The sequence below is a fragment of the Hippocampus bargibanti genome, linkage group LG02, assembly GCF_051943395.1.
Source record: "Hippocampus bargibanti isolate YZ-2025 linkage group LG02, ASM5194339v1, whole genome shotgun sequence".
Lineage (NCBI taxonomy): Eukaryota > Metazoa > Chordata > Actinopteri > Syngnathiformes > Syngnathidae > Hippocampus > Hippocampus bargibanti.
In genome coordinates this window covers 7,344,025-7,363,587 of record NC_142735.1, presented here as the reverse complement: position 1 = coordinate 7,363,587, position 19,563 = coordinate 7,344,025, and the positions used below count along the sequence as shown (strand labels likewise).

At 40.7% G+C, this 19,563-nt stretch overlaps 1 protein-coding gene across 2 annotated transcripts in view; it reads right to left on the bottom strand.

The window, feature by feature from the left end:
* Window positions 1-19,563, bottom strand: part of LOC148901391 (A disintegrin and metalloproteinase with thrombospondin motifs 2-like) — a 102,617-nt gene that overhangs the window by 16,693 nt on the left and 66,361 nt on the right. For both annotated transcript variants that reach the window (XM_089023073.1, XM_089023082.1), the window contains exons 4-9: window positions 15,672-15,877; window positions 7,776-7,859; window positions 4,064-4,220; window positions 2,475-2,580; window positions 2,223-2,366; window positions 757-889 (exon numbers count right to left, since the gene is read on the bottom strand). In XM_089023073.1, coding sequence (XP_088879199.1) covers window positions 757-889; window positions 2,223-2,366; window positions 2,475-2,580; window positions 4,064-4,220; window positions 7,776-7,859; window positions 15,672-15,877 — 830 coding nt within the window. The remainder of the gene's footprint in view (window positions 1-756; window positions 890-2,222; window positions 2,367-2,474; window positions 2,581-4,063; window positions 4,221-7,775; window positions 7,860-15,671; window positions 15,878-19,563) is intronic.

Genomic DNA, 19,563 nt, shown 5'->3' with positions numbered 1-19,563 from the left:
AGAAGAAGACATCAGAATAACGTGAATTGGTGTGTATTGCATGTGACCTTCATCTTATTACAATGTACAGTGAACCCTCGTTTATGTTGAGGGATGCATTCCACACTCACCCACACTCAGTAAAATACACATAAAGAGACCGACATTTCTTTGAAATAAACATGCTAAAATAGACTATTTAAAGATATTAGAAACATTTCAACAGACAAAAAATAGAATACGGTAATATTAAAATAAAATATCCTTTTGGCTTCTTTAAATCATTTAATGTCATAACTTTAAAGCCCTGTATAATTTAGTGTTAAAATGTATTTAAAATATATTGAGATTTTATTAACAAATTAATAATAACAATAACAATAATAATAATAACAAAAATAATAAAAAATATTTCAAGAAAATACAATATACTTTGCGTTTGGCTTCTATAAATCATTTAATGTCAGAACTTAAAAGCCCCCTATAATTTAGTGTCAAAATGTAAAAAAATGTTTTTTTTTAATATTAAAACAAAAAAAAATTAAAAGAAAACACAAAATCATTTGTTTTTGGTTTTTTTAAGTATTTAAAAAAAATAATTAAAACTCAAGGGCTGTGTGTCGGAGTGGCTTTGATCAGATCTTGGTCCACCCACCACATTCATGAAAAATTCAACCAATGTTCACGCATAGTTCATTCAGTTGTTTTGCAATCAACATGCCCCTTTTTAGGTTATTTATGTTATTTAGTAGGACAAGAGTTGGAGGAGGTCCTTACCGCAGTACACATGGTGTAGCCTGCACCAAAGTCAAAGCGGCACTGTTCATTCATGGAGTAGTGTAAACCAGGAAGCATTGGCAGTGATGGCCAGTTGTGGTCAAAAGGGTCATCACGGAGACAGTCATATGAACTGGGAAGGACAATTGGATGACACATCTTATTTTTCTGGAAGCGCTGTCTAAAACGTTGTCAAGTCGGATTGAGCGTGGTTGACGGTTAAATAGTAGTCTATATCCTGGACTGCTAGCCAGTCAATCTGGAAACAGGCAGACAACCCGGCTGCTGAAGAGTTCGCAGTTTTAAGATGCAAATATCAGTTCCTGTCAATTGAAGATAATTTTTCAATTTGACATGCCACAAATTTGTTAGCAACCCCGACAATGTATATAAAATGGCTTCAAAATCATGAAAAATAAAGTGTTTTCATGAAGGTCTGATTGACAGAAAGCACGCTCAGTCCAACAGTCAATTAGAAACAAGCACCATGATCTACCACAGCTGTTATTGGGTGGAAGCACGGCACAACAGCCACTTAGATTATGGAATGTCCCCTCCATAATTATTATGCACGTCCTTGTCATGATTGATATGAGTGTCGTCTCCACAACAGAAGACAAATTCCTTGTGTGTTCTACATACTTGGCCAATAAAAATGATTCTCATTGTGAAAAGCGGATGCTAATTTGTTTAGCATTTTTCTTATGCAAACATAAAATTACATGTCTGCAGTTCAAAAACAGATCCACTTCAAGCCTCCTTGAAATTATAAGAAGAATATTTTAAGGTGATCACGATTATCATTCACTCAATGCATTGAACGAACGACTCTCCCATGTTGCAAAGTTTATGAATGAAATACAGTACCATGACATTGTGGCACCACAATGCCCAGTAGGGCACATTGTTGTCCCAAACATGATGCTGGGCTAGACCTAGCACCAAAATGAAGTTTTTACGCAGGGCGTACAACCACAAAGATAAGGCTCTATATCTTGACGGTTGCATACCATATATAGTATTTCCACTTCTAAGTCTTACGTCTGTGTAAGCTCTCAGTCGTACAGGAGTGGTCCATCGATGAGAAGGTTTCTTCAGCTGTCATCTGTACAAAAGTGAAGGTTTTGGACGTTTCGCCTCCTATCCAAGAGGCTTCGTCAGCGAACTAAAGTGACTTTAGTTTAGTTTAGTTTAGCTTCGTCAGCGAACTAAAGTCACTTTAGTTCGCTGACGAAGCCTCTTGGATAGGAGGCGAAACGTCCGAAACCTTCACTTTTGTACAGATGACGGCTGAAGAAACCTTCTCATCGACTTCTAAGTCTTGGCACATTTTCAGCAACAACTGTCAAACATGTAGAGTGTAGTTATAAACAAATCCCTGAATTTACTTCACAGAGCCTCAAACTAAAACACCAAAATACAACATAATGTAGACTTTTGTCTTGTCGAGTGTGTGCAAGTCTCACTGGAGGTAGCGTCCCAGCTCCTGCATGCTACACCTGGACCATTGAAAACGGTGAAAGGCAGCTTGAACTAATGGGGCCATGATGCTCCCCATGTGCACCTCATCAGCACAGCGGTTCCCCTGACCGTCGTGCTCCATGCCCAGCCTGCGGCAAAGCATTGGAGTTGGAACATGGGGACGAGGAAGGGGCATGAAGAACATGAGTGAAAAGAAGTAGCATGTACAGGACACGATGTTATGCCAAGGCACTTACACATGTCCAGTCTCATGTGCTACCACAAAGGCAGAGGAAAACCCATCCTCGTGGTTCAAAGTGCAGCTTCTGACTGGATGGCACATGCCCGTCACTGGCGCGTAACCTACATGATGAGAATCGAACAAAAACAATCAATGCTGTATCAAAAATTTGCTCACTGCCATTCCTGAATTTATTTGGGAATTGAAAATATGACGTGGAGCGCCATTCCCGAATTTGTTCGGGCTTTGTTTTTTTTCATGCTTGAGTGCAGATAAAGCGCTGACCATGGCCTCTGGTGATGTTGTTTTCCTTTTCACAAGGGGGCAGCTTTTCCCTTTTTCCATGTTAGTGCTTTGCTCCAGCTTCAGCTGTTGTTAAAGCGCTATATAAAAATGTGTATGCATTGCATTGAATTTTGGACAGCTGCCCTCATATCAACCTCATGTAAATCCAGACCCATATAATTTTGGAATTTTGGAATTAACTGTTTTGTTCTGATGAAAGAAGAGAGTCTAAGGTTTCTTACGCTGCATCGTATGTTTATGTAGTCCTGAAACTCAATATTCTTTGGGTCCTAGAATTGTAGTGAAAATGACAAAAACACTGGCACTGGATTTTTGCATGTGTCTGGCAGCGAATGAGTTAAGGATGTTTTTTGTTTGGGAAGCAACATCAAGAAAAATAGCCATTGTTGCTGTTCTAAACCAATACGTTTGACTATCAGTCTCTCTTTCATGAGATTCAGATTTAATTTATTTGTTTTATTTTTTTGTTTGGAGAGGTGCAGAGTGTATAAACATCGAGTTTAGGACCAGAGGTCCATGCTTCATGCAATGGGTGCCACGTGCAAGGACATCAAGGGGGATTAATGGAAGCGAGGGGGTGAGACATCAGTGCCGTTTCTTCCCTTGCTGTATCACATTAAATCAGGCAAATTCATTGATTCTGTCAAATAATTCATATGGTATCTTGATTTAGAGCCTTGATATGTGATTTTAATGTTGCCCACGAGCCCACAAACCTGTGTGCTAACGCGTATAAAGCTAACTTCTAAAAAGAATGCACAGTTATCTTGTGTGTCTGATGATTCTTCTCAATGTGGCGCTGTTCCTGGCCATTCTCAGGGGTGTCCAATGTCGGTCCTCGAGGGCCGCTGTCCTACCTGTTTTCCACCTCTCCCAGGAGCAAGACACCTGATTCAAATGATTAGCTCATCAGCCAGCTCTGAAGCAGCATCAAAATGGTCCTGATGATTTGAATCAGGTGCGTTGCTCCTGGGAGAGCTGGAAAACAGGCAGGACGGTGGCCCTCGAGGACCGACTTTGGACACCCCTGCTCTATCTATTGTTTTTCTGCTGCAGAAGACTGAGCCCAAGGGCAGCTGAAGGGCTTTTGTGTAGCTTGGCCATTGCCTTTCGACACCACTCCCCTGGGCCTTCCTCTTAGCTTCCACTCTAATGCACGCAAAACCGCCGACCGCCAAACCCGCAGTGCACTATTCTGCGTGAGGCAGCCGGAAGAAAAGGCTGGAATACTCTGCTGTACACTACACAAGGTTCATCAGATGGCGTTCTGGAAGACTCCTACGTGTCTTTGGTCATTACCCTGCATGCCCGTGGGGCCGAATTCTTGCCGTGTAAGAAAGATGGCGTGGTCATGATATTGGGCATCCTCGATATCCTGCTTCTGCTGTCGAAAGGCCCAGCGACACACGTTCTCCAGACTCTGGGAGGGGTTACCCCTCTCGATTAGAGTCATGGACTGCAGAGAGAAAGAGTCACAGTGACAGAAAATGTAATTCACACCAAAAGCTGCTGTTGACTTTGACCCTGTAGGGGGCAGTGTCACTGTATTGCTATTGATTACTGGGGGACATTTTTCACATGGAAAACAGCCAGATCAAAGCATCACACAATTCAAATAACCTTAACAGTAATAGAAAATAGAAGAATGCACAATAGAAACAATACTTTGTGAATTTCATTTTACCTTCTTTTTTCTCCTTTCAAACAACTTTTGCCGTATCTAGCTTGGTTTTCAAAAATTTACCACAGTCGTAAACGTTCAAATGGGTGGTGTCCCCAATATTGAGATGGCCAAAACTCGAAGAATGTTGAGAAATAAATCAACTTTAGCTTTATGTAACTTAAAATGTGGTTCTTTGGATGCCAAAATAATTAATAATAATTAATAATTCATGATTACAAATGCAATCACACTGTGGAACATTTGTTGCTTCTTTGCTCCTCTGCCATTTTACCAGAATTGGATATTCAAAAAAAAAAAACATGGAAAATGTTTTCTATTTTTAGTGTATTCTTCTACTTTCTGCACGAGATATTTCATCCTGTGAAAAGCGAATAATTCAACAGAACAGCACAGAAGAAAGACAAACAAAGTACTTTCTTTGTATCAATTTTATACAATACACTTGAAAAATAACAGGATTTTAGCAGAATGTTTGCTCAATATTCATTGTGAAACGCCTGCCAGTTGATGCTTTTTGTCTACGTTGCAATTATGTGGCTTCAACGACATAATTAAATTGAGTCGTTTTTGAAAAGTGATTTTTTCATTTGACTGGAATATGTGATTTACTACATAAAAACCCCAGGACGATGAGCAAATAAAGATGTTTTTCTTTTTCTTTTCTCCCCAAATACACGTTTATAGCACTCTCTGAGCACATTGTGCTTGTGTGAAGGAGTGTCTGTGTTCAGGGTCACACAGCCAATCTGCAGGCTGTCTGGGACCAGTGCAGTTGCCACGGTAATTGGGGATGATGGACAGCCGGCTGTTTGGCTAAAGCCGCAATCGGGGATGACTGATGGAACTTTGTCTCCGTGTGTGTGTGTGTGTGTGTGTGTGTGTGTGTGTGTGTGTGTGGTGTGGTGTGGGTTGATTGGGTGTGTGTTTCACAGGGCTCCAGTGGCGCTGCGCACATGAAGATAGGAGAGGAAAAGATAAGGCTCCAGAAGGACAAGTGTACCACATACCAGCAATCCCTGCATTGTAATGGGTGTTATCATCCTGTGGGGTAATCCCTGCACTTTTAATTTATCACCCACTATGTTCCTTTGCTTTGCACTTACAGGTTGGTGCAGTTACTGGTAAAAAAAGAAGAAAAAAAACAAAGGAAAGGAAGCAAGCCTGTCCTTTTCTCGCGGTTTATGAATGGGAGATTCTGATCATTGATTGTTTACCTTTGCTTGGACTACCCATGATTCCATGCTGCTGTCTACTGGGAGGAAGGCTGATTACATAACAGACAGAGTTTCTGTGTGCTTTGGTGCTGAACTGTGAGGGCGTACAACTTAAAAACTCTCCCCTGAGATGCCCCATGCTTTTAGTTCTTCTTTTGCTCAGTCCAGTGGAATAACAGGCCCCGGGGCAATGTTACGTGTGTCTTTGTGCTTGCTTATGTGTGTGAAAGGATTGGCTGTGTAATGTAGATATTCAAAGTGACTGGAGAAATATCCTTCCATCAAGCTGAGTCCTTATAAAAGAGAAAGGGCTGTTTCCAGGAATCTCAGAATTCGCCTCACTCCATTGTATGGTATGGACATTGGCCTCAAACATTTTGGAACCATGGACATGTTTACACACATTTTTTCCCAAGGACCACTTACGCTCCTTACACTAATAAGATGTTACTGCAATGTGCAAACCAATGGGAATTCAGCCAGATTTGGGTCTCAACCGCAATATTCAAGACTGAACTCAAACAGTGCTGGACATTTTTGAAATGGGGTTTCCCGTATTTTCAGCCATTTTGAAGAAGTTTGACTGACCCACAGAGTAATTGTTTTTATTCATTTATTTTGACAATGAACACAAAATTTACAATAAGAAACACCAGACCATCTTGAACCAAAAAAAATGTTTTAAACTTTTTCCTTTTTTGTAGGAATTCCGAAGTTCAGCAAAAATGTGAATTTCTGACCAAAAAGCAAAAAGTGCAGAGACGCTTTTTGTTGAAAGAAGCAACATTGTGACTTTGAACTAAGATTTTTGACTTTTACGACACCTAAACTTAAAACAAACAAACAAACAAACAAACAACAATGAGCAAGGACTTTTGGTGGCAAAAAACCCTACAGATACACACCTAAAAAATATGTCCAATCATTCAGGTTACTGATGCCGACATGCATTTTTTCCCCATACGGGCAGCCAGCAAATAATTTACAATGGACATTTGAGACAAAATTATCTATCAGTCAATATTTTGTCCAAATGAATTCACATCTCGATTACGTGAAAAACACATGATGATATTAATGTATAAGCTTACCTGAGCAGGTATTGCAGGAGTTTTTGGAATATTAAGATGTATGTTTTATTCATATAAGTGATCAAAAGTATTGTTTATAAATGTATAGTGTGAATAAAATATAGTGTGTGAACTTTCTGATTTGTTGGATCTTCATTAAAATTGATGAATAGCATAATTGTGCCACTTTATATGTTGCAAAAGTGGTGAAAATTATATACAGTAAAATCTCAGTTTTCGAACGTCTCGGTTCTCATCCCATTCGGTTTTCAACCAAAAATGTCATATTTTTTATGCCCCGGTATACAACCGAAATTTGGTTCTCAACCAAAGTGAGTGCATCTGAATGCATCACTCGACTACCCTCCACTTCCGTATACCTCACTTCCTTATATGTCACGTCTTCCTCATTGTGACCGACGCATTAATATTGTTGTTGTTTTATTTTTGCGAAAATGCAGACATATTTGGTTAAGATCTCCCGAATAGTATGATTTTAAAGCAAGCAGAGGATGGTTTGAAAAGTTAGTGTGCCCTGTGTTTGCCCAAAGACAGCTGGGATATGTGCCAACACGCCCCGTGGCAGAAAAAAAATTGGTGAAAATAAAAGTTTGTTTTTATAGAATTTTACACATGACCTGCTCTATTATTAAGTTTTTATCCGGTTTATGCAATGAAATAGTTAAAACGTTTTTTTCTACACTTTGAACGGATTAAGATTTTTTACATTGATTTTAATGGAAGGTACTGTTTCGGTTTTTGAAGAAATTGGTTTTCGAACAGGTTTCTGAAACGGATTATGGTCGAAAACTGAGGTATCACTGTATTTATATTTGCCAAAAGCCTTGCTCTACCTGTGCAACTCAACAAGAGCAGGGATTTATGTGGTGATACATCAAAGTAACAGAAGCACTTTTGGTGGTCAAAAGCGATAGTGAGCAAAGATTTGTTTACTATGATTGTTTTATGAGGGTGCTCTAGGTATGCACTTGTATATAATGTTTTAGACAACCAATTTGAGTAGTACTTGTTTCAAGTCTTACCTTTCCATTGCCCAACATGACAATCCGCACCAGCACCACATTGATTTTTGCCCCCAAAGATTGGTCATGGTAGATCTCGTTGACCTGAGGACACACAGAGTAAGGCAATTGTCTCATTGAAAAACCTTCAAATGTTATTGAAATGTCTTGATGATACAAATCAGGACTTTCCAATGTGTTGATAAATTGACATAAATTATGTGTTGTAAATCTTCCAAAATTGAATGTCCAAAGAAAAATTGGGAAGACCAAAGTTCCGTCAAAGCTTGGAGGTGTAATTATTATGTCTATAAATGGGACTTTGACTTTGGCTATGCTCCTCTTCTTCCAAAAGAAGGACCAAACCTTCACTTTTAACCTATCTATCCAAGCTATTATCCCAGCTGTCAGAACAAACAGAACATAGGAAGGTGGGAATCGACCACTGCATCTCTGCACTGGGCGGTCGACATGCTAACCAGTCAACCTACTTCTCCATATTTCGTATCTGTCTGTCTAATGGACAGACAGACATAAAGACGTGCACGCACGCATACACACAAACATGCGCACACCAAAAGCACTCAGGCACACCTACATGGGATTAAGGTGAGATAAGAACAATAAACAGTGGCACACAGCGCAGAAACGCTCAAAGAAAAGAATTGAGCAATCCTTCGAAGAGAGCCGAGATGAAGAGTGGGGAAGCACGGTGCCAAACTGAGAACAGTCTTATTTTTATTTATTTTTTTGATTTACAACACTACATTTTCTGAGGCAAAACCAGTCAATTGAGCTATGGAAAAGCATTTGCTAGAAGAGAGAAAAAGCTTTTAAGTAATCGATGCTGGTGTGGGGTGCAAAGCTGGATATTTTAGCAGACCGTTCAGTAAAAATCTCAAAGGACACATGATTTGTTTTCTTCAAACTCCTGAATGTGATTTGATTTTAGAGCATGGCCTCAGCATGACTCTATTGTCTGGTGCGTGTGTATGTGGTATATGATGAAATCCTTGTGAACCCTTTGAAAGCCAATTGTACACAGACTTCCACATCGGCATCTAAGACTGAAAATCCCTGAAATAACACGAGCGGTTAAACTGGACACGGCACTTTCCATCTGTAAGTGAACCAAAATAAACACAGATTGTAGTTAGATTGTAGTTAGCCTATGAGACTTGTTGACCAATAACTGCGTGCAGGCCAGAGCAAGACAGAGCAGGGGAAATTTACCACAACGCTCAGCAATGGATAAAAATGAAAAATAAGTTAAAAAAAAGAATGTTCAGAAGTAAAGCACAGTGACCTTGAGAGGAGGCGAGCTTCTAAAAATTTGATCTTAAACTGAAAGCCAATAGAATTTTTCATCTCTGCCTCCCTGTCCGTTATTCCCACAACTGGGCTAGTGAATGTGGCTTGGAAAAATCATGGTTGTGTCTTTGAAATAGATAAACAGAGCATAGAATAAGAGCAGAACGATGTAGTTGATGTACACAAAATGGTCTGGGAAAACAAAACACATTTTGTTATTTTACGTGAGCATAATTTGCCACCACTGCGGACAGGAAGCTAAAATTGACACGCTGCCTGTATTAAATGTACGTTCATGGATTTAAAATTGATCTGGATTCATTGATCTTCCTGACTCAATCAGGAGGACAGACACCTTCTTCTGCATTGAAGAGGAATCATCAAACTTTGGAATTTGAAAAAAATAAGAGTCAGGGATGATGCACACTTGTCCTGGCTCAACTGTTTGTTATGCTGCCACGGATTGCCGGGGAATATACCTTGATATGGCAAGCTTACTTTTTTTTGCTGTCGATTCGTCTTAACGCAATTTTTCAATTTCTTTATGATATCACCAGTATGATGATGGATGCAGCCATTGTTAGTCATGCGACTATGATTTTTTTTTTCGTTGTCTTTATCTCTGGGACAATGGTGTTTGGAGTGGACCAGTGTTGACGTTGTTGCTATTCAGGGGCCATTTACATTATTGATACTTTCCCCCTGGCTTTTTCTTAAACCGTATAAACATACAGGTATATCTAAGGTACAGAATGAGAAGTATGGTTGTTGACCTTCTCAATGTGTAAAGTGCCTTGAGACAACTTTTGTTGTGAGGAGAACTGACTCGAAGGAAGGCTTCAGTGTTGCACCTGTATTGCTACATGTCAGCAACTCAGCGAATGATTAAAACCTGGTTATCTATCCATCTATCCGTCCGCCCGCCCGTCTGTCTAGCTAGCTTTGCTGTATAAATCCACCGTTGACCGTTCTTCCCAATACAGTGAGACCTCAACTTACGAACTTAATTGGTTCCCAGACAGAGTGTGTAAGGCGAAAAGTGTGTATCTCAAAAAACAAATTCCCATAGGAAACCATTAAAATGGGAATAATCCGTTCCCGGGTTTCAATCAAATATACTTATCAACTAAATAAGCCTTAAAACTACACATGACATACCTTATTCTATGTATAATAAATGTGCTATTGTATTGTAATGAAAGAAATGCACTGCATTGTATCATAAAGTCACTTTATTTACATTTGTGATGGTCATTTATGGCTTGATGGAATGGCGTTGGAGGTCGAAGGGAATTGCTGTTTGGAAAGAGAGGCGCATTACATGACGAATGTAATTAAAGAAATAAACTGTGCTGTAAAATAAAGTTTTATTGACCTTTTTGATGGTCGTTGATGGCTTATGGAAGGAGAGTCACCTTCCATAAGGACTGTTGGTAACTTAACGTCTGGTGCTGTTCGGTCGTGTGCTTCCGCCAGCCGTGGTGGGTGTGTATTATGAAAATAGTGCTTATTATAAGGTTTAATTTTCATAAAATTGACATTTGTAAGACAAAAAGTTTCTAAGTTGAGGTCTCACTGTATTGAGCTCCACGATAGCTCCAACAATGCCACATAAGGTGCAATTCCATGATTTAATCACATTTACAAACACAAATAAGGTGGAAAAAACACAGAGATGCACCAAACGGATAATAATTTACTGTATTATTCTGCAAAGGTGCACAGCCTCATGTTAGTGTCGCAGTGTTGATAGATGAAGTTAAACCTTGCCAAAGTACAAAAAAGGTGATTATGAGGTATCAAAAAAGCTACTTTTAATTTGCACCTTTAGCTGCTGCCACATCACACTTTCAACAGGGGCTCAACATTTGGTGTTGATACAATTACTTAACAAGAACCCCCTCCTTTCACCACATCACCCCTGTCCTCCAGCAACTCCACTGGCTACCTGTTAAACATCGTATCGAATTCAAAATACTTCTGTTTACATTCAAAGCCATCCATAACCTTGCCCCTCCCTATCTTTCTGACCTGCTTCAAATCTCTGTTCCCTCTCGGTCCCTCAGATCCTCATCCTCCCTTCACCTCTATGTGCCCTCTGCCCGTCTCACCACGATGGGATGCAGAGCTTTCAGCCGCTCTGCTCCCAAACTCTGGAATTCTCTTCCACCCAACATCCGTAGTATTGACTCCCTCCCTATTTTCAAGGCTCACCTCAAAACCCACTTGTTTAAAATTGCTTTCAATGTATAGTTCCATCTGCTATTTTATTATGTATCATTTTACTTATGGTTTTATTGTTATGTGCTTTGTTTTATTGTTTTTATTGTAAAGTGTCCTTGGGTGTTTTGAAAGGCGCTTGAAATAAATTATTATATATAATAATATATAAGTATTATTATTATTATTATTATAAAAAAAAAAAGAAATGTGATAATTCTTGGAGATAAACAGAGATAAATACATCAATGACAACGTCTTAAAAATATCCTATCCATAAGAGTATCCACACACAAAGATGCAAAACGTAATCACTGAAAGCATTTCTACATAACTGGAACCAGTCTCCGACGATGTACACGTATTTGCGACATGGATCACTCACTCGTCATCAAAAGCAAGATTCGCTGCTGGCTTCTTGTTTGACTTTGATTGCAATGGGTGGGATAGGCGAGTGAAGGAAAGCCTAGCACAGGGCCGAGGCCAACATCTAATGAATTATTAATCACTGAAAGCAATTAAGATGTGTGTCTTGATATTTATTTTGTTCACATGATGTATGCAAGTGAAGTAATTTGTCATCGCAAAACATGCAGTAAAAACATCATTTGTTGATGAGCCATAAGTGAGTCATCAGCTGATAATTGGCATGAGGATTGTGTGATTTAGAGGCAGCTTGGCACAGTTTGTCTCCGTCTTTTCGGGACACACTCGGCAAGACATTAAATAGTGAGAATTCGAGTTATCTGTCTGACAGCGCTTCACGAATTTCTGTGACACTTCCAGTTGACGAGCAGTCTATTATTACCTGCCGTAGTTTTGATTCCTTTTCACGGATCCTCTTACCATTTGGTAATCTGATGACTCACTCCCTTTGTGGTGGGTTAAATAGACAAGCGCGGACAATCACAATGAGGCAGCTCCTACTTAAGGTTCTTGGATTGTGGAGGCATACAACTAATTCAACTTCACGCACAGAAATGTACATGAGTGGCTTCCTTCACGTGAACACAGACATCTCCCTCATTATTACTTACTATTCATATGCAAGGAGAGTGTGGTTAACACTTTACAGCACCTCTCGAAAGGTCTCTGCTAATGGACAGTCATGAGACAGACGGACCACTGATAGCTATTGAATCCATCATATTGATGCTCATCTCTCGGCCTGAGCTCGCAATTTGGAACACTTTAATTTTGTCCAAATGAAATTACACTTGAACAATAAAACTGGAGAATGCATGCTTCCTCAGCGAACTAAAGTTGTGCTGGTAACCCTGGCCCTATATATATCCCTAATGGACAGAGGTGGCGGTGCCGGACCTGTGATCTGATAGGTCCCTATGGTGAGGGGAGCAGTAGACCACTCTCTGAAGCCAATCTGATTACCGCTTTTGTTCTATTTTATTACCTGTAATGTCGTATTCCTGGCTGTGGTTGCCTCATTAGCCCTGGTATCACCGCTTTAGCATGACTAAGCCGACGTGGTAACAACCCAAGAAGTTTTATGCACTGTCTAAATTAAACCTGAAACCACCATGGCGGTTTAGTGAAACCGCCACTGTGCAACAGTTGTAAACTGTTGCTGCTCGACAGGATAATGGCATGTGGATCACTTCATCATAAGCCTTCGCCAAGCCACCACAAGTTAAGTTGAGATAACCACAAGTTAAATTGTTAGCATATTTTATTCTACCACTGATCACTTTCGCTCTGCTTGATACCTTGCACATTGTTTCAGTTGTTCTTGAGAGGCACCACTTACATTCAGGAATTAGATTAGATTCGCCTTTATTAGTGTCCTCCATACTTATTTGTCATGTCTTTTTACTGATGATACTATTGCAGCGTGCTCTGCCAAAGACAAAATTCCTTATGTGTTCTATACACTTGGCCAAGAAAGATGATTCTGATTCTGCTATGATGCTGTGAAGATGATCTTTGAGTTTTGTGCATCCAATGGCATGGGCTAAAATCTTGCATCACCCCTGGTACAAATTTGGCAACAATCAAAAAACAGCATAAGAAAGAAAAGAGGCAAACACATGGGAAAGCACTGGGAAGTACAATTACCAGAGCTCACATTCAACACACACACACACACACACACACACACACACACACACACACACACACACACACACACACACACACACACACACACACACACACACGCACACGCAGGCACGCACGCACGCAGACACACACACACACACACACGCACACACACGCACGCATGCACACACAAACACACGCAGGCACGCAGACACACACACACACAACCACAACCACACGCACGCACATGCGCACACACACACACACACACACGCACACACACACACACACACTGAACTGCAGCTGAACTTCTCAAATAGAATTCAAATTTTAGGGTTCAGACATGTGTGGGTGGGTCCTTTGATATCCTGCAATACACAAGTCCACACCCCACACCTCCAAACCCAACTGCACAAACACACATGCATGAACACCACTTGACACAGTTGCGCTTGACCACTAACAGTCAGCCGGGGCCATGCAGAAGTACACAGTAGGGGGAACCCCATGTCAAATATTAGGTGCACAGTGCAGAATGCACAATGGTACTATGACTTAGAAATCAATCAATAAACACAAAGTCACCAGGAAGATGAGCTAGTTTTTCCATAATCTGAGTTGAATGTTTTGATATTATTCACTTAGGCAGGTAAATCCATTGTACAACGTAATACACCTTTACCCACAAAGGCTAGTATCTGCAAAACCATATCCAGTAATTGTATACCAAATAATTGAATACAATCTGCATATTTCCCCATTGCGGGACTATTAAACTATTTCTTTTTTCCCCCAAGATGGCACCCGAGCAGGCAACCGTCAGCAAGTGCTCTCATGAGAGTTGCTTTTTGTTGTTTTTGTCTTGTTTTTGCGTTTTCTTTTGTCACTTTGTGTTGTTGTGCGTCATGTGGAATGGATACGGATTGTTTTTTAGCATTTTGGCCACGACATTCATCAAGGAGGAGACTGTGCTGAGTGGTTGCGCATTTTCAGCAGCATGGATATGCCAGTACTGTTTTTGAATGGGAGGAATGTCGGTGACATTTGACTGTCATCGTTGGATACCACAGGGGTGATTGCGCTTTTTTGCGCCTGTAATGGGCAGCATCATCACAGCTTCGCTTTGTTCAGCGGAAAGGTCGGTGCTGTTGGACACTCTGCGGTTGGAGGGATACATGGCTTGAGGAGCCATAATTTGTTTGCAACAAAAAACTGCAGAAACTGTAGGTACAGTAAGTACAAGTTTATAGACTAAAAACTAAAACACAGCCTGTATTAGTTTCATAAAAACTAACACCTCAACAAAATTATAACCCCCCAACAATATGGAACTGACTGTTAATGGGACAGGAAATTAATATTTGCTGTTCAAACTAATTCTGAAAATGTGCTTATGTAATGACTTTTTCCAACTACAAAGTTAACAGCAGTGTTCATGGTGCAAGTCACGATGGAGTGCAAAACAAAACAAACTTTGTGGAAGAACCTTGTAAAGACTCCACGTGTGGGAGGCAGCCATTCCTGTTTATCGTGCTGTCAGTCATTTATTGCGGGTATAAGACATAAAATGCTTTCTCTGCCTCCTCTTTCCCCACTACCCCCACTGCACAGACAAGAGAGGTGCTGCGTATTGTATTCCCTTTCCTACTTCTGTTGTCTCGCACACAACTAATAGTGAAGGCAATGGAGGAGCGGCTTGTGTTCTTCCTCCACGCCGAGCCGAGACAAATAACTCGTGGCAGAGTCTGCACCTGCTTCGCACTTGGGGATTGGCGTTTCGCACAGCACGCCATCCTGTAAGCCAAAAGTAACTCAAGGCATACACTCACACACCGGCGATTGTGCGCCACAGGTTTAATTTGTGAATCTTTAAATCAGCAGCAGGTTCAAGCCGACACACACGTATGCCCATATGCATAAATACCAGGAAGAGATGATGACAGTGAGGGGGGACAGGACACAAAGCCTGAAGAAATGCTGCGTCGCCCCTTCAGAGCAAAGGGCTCACGTCGCATTAAACACATCCACACCCACACACACGCACACACACACACTCACACACTGAAATCTCATATTCAGATGGAGAAGAAAGGATTACCCGTGACTGATTGCTAGATGAGAACATGAGAGATGGGAATTGAATCCTCATTCAGTTGTTCGTCTGTATACGTGTGTGCATGCGTGTGCTAATAGCAGTCTTTGAAACTCCCCTTGACTTCCTGTTCAACTCAAATAGAAGAGATGGAGGCGAAGCAATGTCATCTTTGTGAATTTAGGCATGGGATGAGTGCATACGAGGACATGTCCCATATTTGCGTGAGCAGCACGTACTATGTTCATGAGCGTCAGCAGATACTTTTGGACATTTTCCTTCCCGTGAAACTGGACCACAGAGTCATCGACGCCCAGCAGAACCTCAATGTTGTAGGCTCGGTCCATGCTCTGCCTGCGAGCACGTCTTGCCCGGGTGTTGTTGATGCTCTGTTGCACGCCTCTGTAGAGAGATTCTATATCCATTAGACCACCAATATCGGCACCTGGAAACACATGTAAACGTTTACATGAATAAGATGTATTATAATGGCACAAACACACACCACTCTGTAACCCTCATCTTAAGTGTTTCCATATATGTGTTGACTAAGGCACTGGATATCCTTTCCTTTTCCTTTCTTCAAAACAATTCTAATATATCCCAATGGGATAGAAAATATGTTGTCTGTCTTTTAAGTATATTTATAACATCACAGAAACAGTTGTTGTTGATGTCACATATTATTTGACTGTTGAGTGTGGATTTTTACATAAAAAAATGACCCACAACATAATCAACGTGATTTTTTCAACATAATATGAGGGTTAGATGCTGATTTTACATATTTTTAAAAAAAGATCAAAGTAGAATTGGAATTGTTCTGCAGAAGCATCGTATGTATACTCTTTCATTTGGGAAAGTTGAGAGCGACACCGATTTTGTTATCTTAAGGCAGGTTTGTACAGTACTTGTAACGTTTCGGTTTGCGACCAATGGGTGGCATTGTAGGGCCCCGCCTGCAGCTGCATAGGTGTTGGTCGTTTTTATCTGTGGCAGTTAAAAGGACTCCCAGCACCACCATTGGTTGCCTGTCATTGTTTGTTTCACTCAATCTGGTTTGTTTCGTCGTGTTTTACGCAGGGTTTTGTTTCACATTTTGGACCTTTTTGTTCTGATGACTTTGTTGTTTGAGATTTTGTTCCTGCCGACTTTAATACAATTTGTCAAATAATCCCTGCTCCTCCCTCCTGCCTTTTTTCGGGTGTGACAGTACACCTGTGTGTCATCCACACAACTTCAAGTACCAAAGTTTCAGAGGATTTAGGTGATGAAATGAAGAGGGCTAGGAAAAGAGCCTTGAGGAACATAAGATTTGACTGGGGAATGTTGGGATGTGACATTTTTTAGTTGACTGCAGTGAGACCAATCAGAGGCATGCTAATTGAAACAGGAACATTAATTGTTCAAAAAGAGAATGGAAATAGAAGCCAACTTTAATAGCTGAAATTTATTTCAGGCTTTTCCAGAGAGGCTCCAAACCAGGGGCGTCAAACCCATTTTCGTCGCGGGCCACATTTTAGTTGCCACACATCTGGTAACTTGAAGTGGAATTAAAGAAATAAACGGTCTTGTTCAGAAGTGAAAAGAAAAGTTTTGAGAGAAGAAAAGTGTTCAATTCTGGCCTTTCTGGCAGAGGGATGAGGTCAGTGTCAGGTTGCTTCCACCTTAAAAGATAATATCAGAACAAGGTCAAGCAGTAGAGGTTGGGAACAATATAGCGAGCTATGAGTCTGGCAGAGATCAGAAACAACTCTCAGCCGACTGGGATGCCCATCGCCTCATTGAAATGCCACTCAGGACCAGGATGATGACATCAACTGACCTATCCAAAGAATGTCAAATGGCAGGTGTGAAGTGCATAGACAGAACAGGCTCCCAGATTTCGGGTTCAAGTTGAAGGAAAGAAAACAGCCCAATGAAAGGGAAAGAAGACCCGGGTTGAAATTTTCCTGAACACAAATAGATTGAATAATTGAATTATCTGGGCATCGAAGATCGTCATATTCTCTGATGAGGTGAAAATTGTTATATCAGTGAAACTGTTAGATATTTGCGTTCACTACCACTCTGTATCATAAACCACATTAGCAGTGAAGTTCAAACAGAACCATAAAATTAATGAATTTCGGTCCCATATTGTAAATAGTAACCATTCTATTATTCCAAATGATTCTTTCTGTAGTTTTGTTGTTGGTGTTACGTTGTTTTCCAGAAGAGTGGTTGACGCCAATTAAGTTGCGGTAACAAAGCAGCTTGCTCTATCACACAGATCTGCGCCTAAACAACCAAGCATTTCCACTCGTGTGGGAATAAATGCAGCAGATGGTGCTTGCTAAACACGTGAATAGAGACAGAGGCCTGCTTGCCCTCCTCTTTTCTTTCTGTAAAAAAATGTTCAAGAAGTCTACTCGTGTAAACAGCCAGCCCATGGAGGCACTGGACATTAGTTGTTCCTTACTATCATGCTAACTATTTTCTCATTTTGGAGAAATCAAGCATGCTGATTTTAAGGCTCTTGTTCAGTCCATATTTTGTTTTGAAAGACATCACAGAGTATTGCACAATAAAAAAAAGTGAGGAGATAAATGGTGCTGTCTCTTGAATGAAGGTCTGTTTTCACTCTCAAGTTGCCCTCCTGCCACGGCCTTGCAAATATGGAAGCTACGGAAGGACAATCCCAGTGGTCTTAAAATGCGGTCTCCGTGCAGCCAACACAAAAAAATAAATAACCATGACCCGCAAGCAAGGTTGACAAAAAAAAAGCCTGTTTGAAATTGAGCGACAAATCATTCCTGCAACATTATCCTTAATTTGTCAAGAATATATCTATTGACAGAATAATCTTTTCTTTGATGAGTTGAATGTTTGTGTCATCACATGAGTGCTGGGTTCTGCGGTGTTTTGACAGATCCAGTTAAGCGTGGTGAAGAAAAAGTGAGAGCTGCCCTGTCGTCTTGTCCTCCAATCAGCAAGGGGCACAGCGCTTTCCCATCTTTCTCTTCTTATGCAACGTATCCAAGGCAACGAGGCTCATGAGTGAAATGGCGATGGCGTGGCTAATATTGGCTCCTGAGTTATAAGCAGGCTGACTCTGGAAGTCTGAATATTATCCCGTATCCGCCTTCACCCCAATGAGTGAAAGACAACCCACACAGAAAGCAAATAAGCTGGCAAGAGGGGCACAGAAAGAAAAAAAAATAATCAAAGAAACTTCCCTGAACAAGCTCTGCGTCAAAACCCAACCAATTCCTGGGAAAAGGCAAATCTGGATATTTTTACCTTTTACTTATGTACCGGCAATTGCAATGTGGAGGCGATAGGGGGACACTTTGATCCTCTCCTCATTTATCTATAACTGCTTCATACAACAAAAGGATGTGGAAAAGTGGTGAAGACTGAATGACTGTCTGTGTTTTATGTGTTTTGTTGTATCATTTTGTCAGTTTGACTTCAAGATGGCCCCGCGAGAGTTCCGGCCTTTACAGCAGCTCCTTTTGTACCTCTACCTCTTCCTTTCCTTTGCTGCTGTGAATTAGCAATCTCTCCATTGTGAGAACAAGAAAGGTTTTCTTATATTAATGTGCTTTTACAAAACTGCATTGCCGATACAAATGCAGATTAAACAGTGTTTGGTGACTAAATCGGGACCATAGGGAAAAAAAGTAGATACCTCGGAGCAGCAGCTACATCAGGCATCATAAACGACCGAGACAGGGCTTTACGTTGTTCAAGGTTAAAAGGTGTAATCCCGCTGCCAGACTAATGATTTAAACATTACCATGCCAGTACACTCCCTTGTCCTTGCTTACACTCGCTAAGCAGACTCTCTGTCGCTGTCAAAAGAGCACTTTTTGTCCTGCAAAATGAGGAAGAATAAGATACAAGAGAGATTGATGGAAGCAAAGAGGGAGGCGAGAAGCAAGAGCTGAGGGATGTGATGGATGAGAGCGAAAGATAAGAAGAGACCACAAGGACCTTGGGTGCTTTTGAGTTCCAATTGGAGCTGCTGGAATAATTACATTAGATTAGATTCAAATAGATTAGATTATCCTTTATTAGTTTCACATAGGAAAAAAATCACAACAGCAAAGTTATGATAGGATGAGGAAAGGAAAAAGAAGCAGTAGA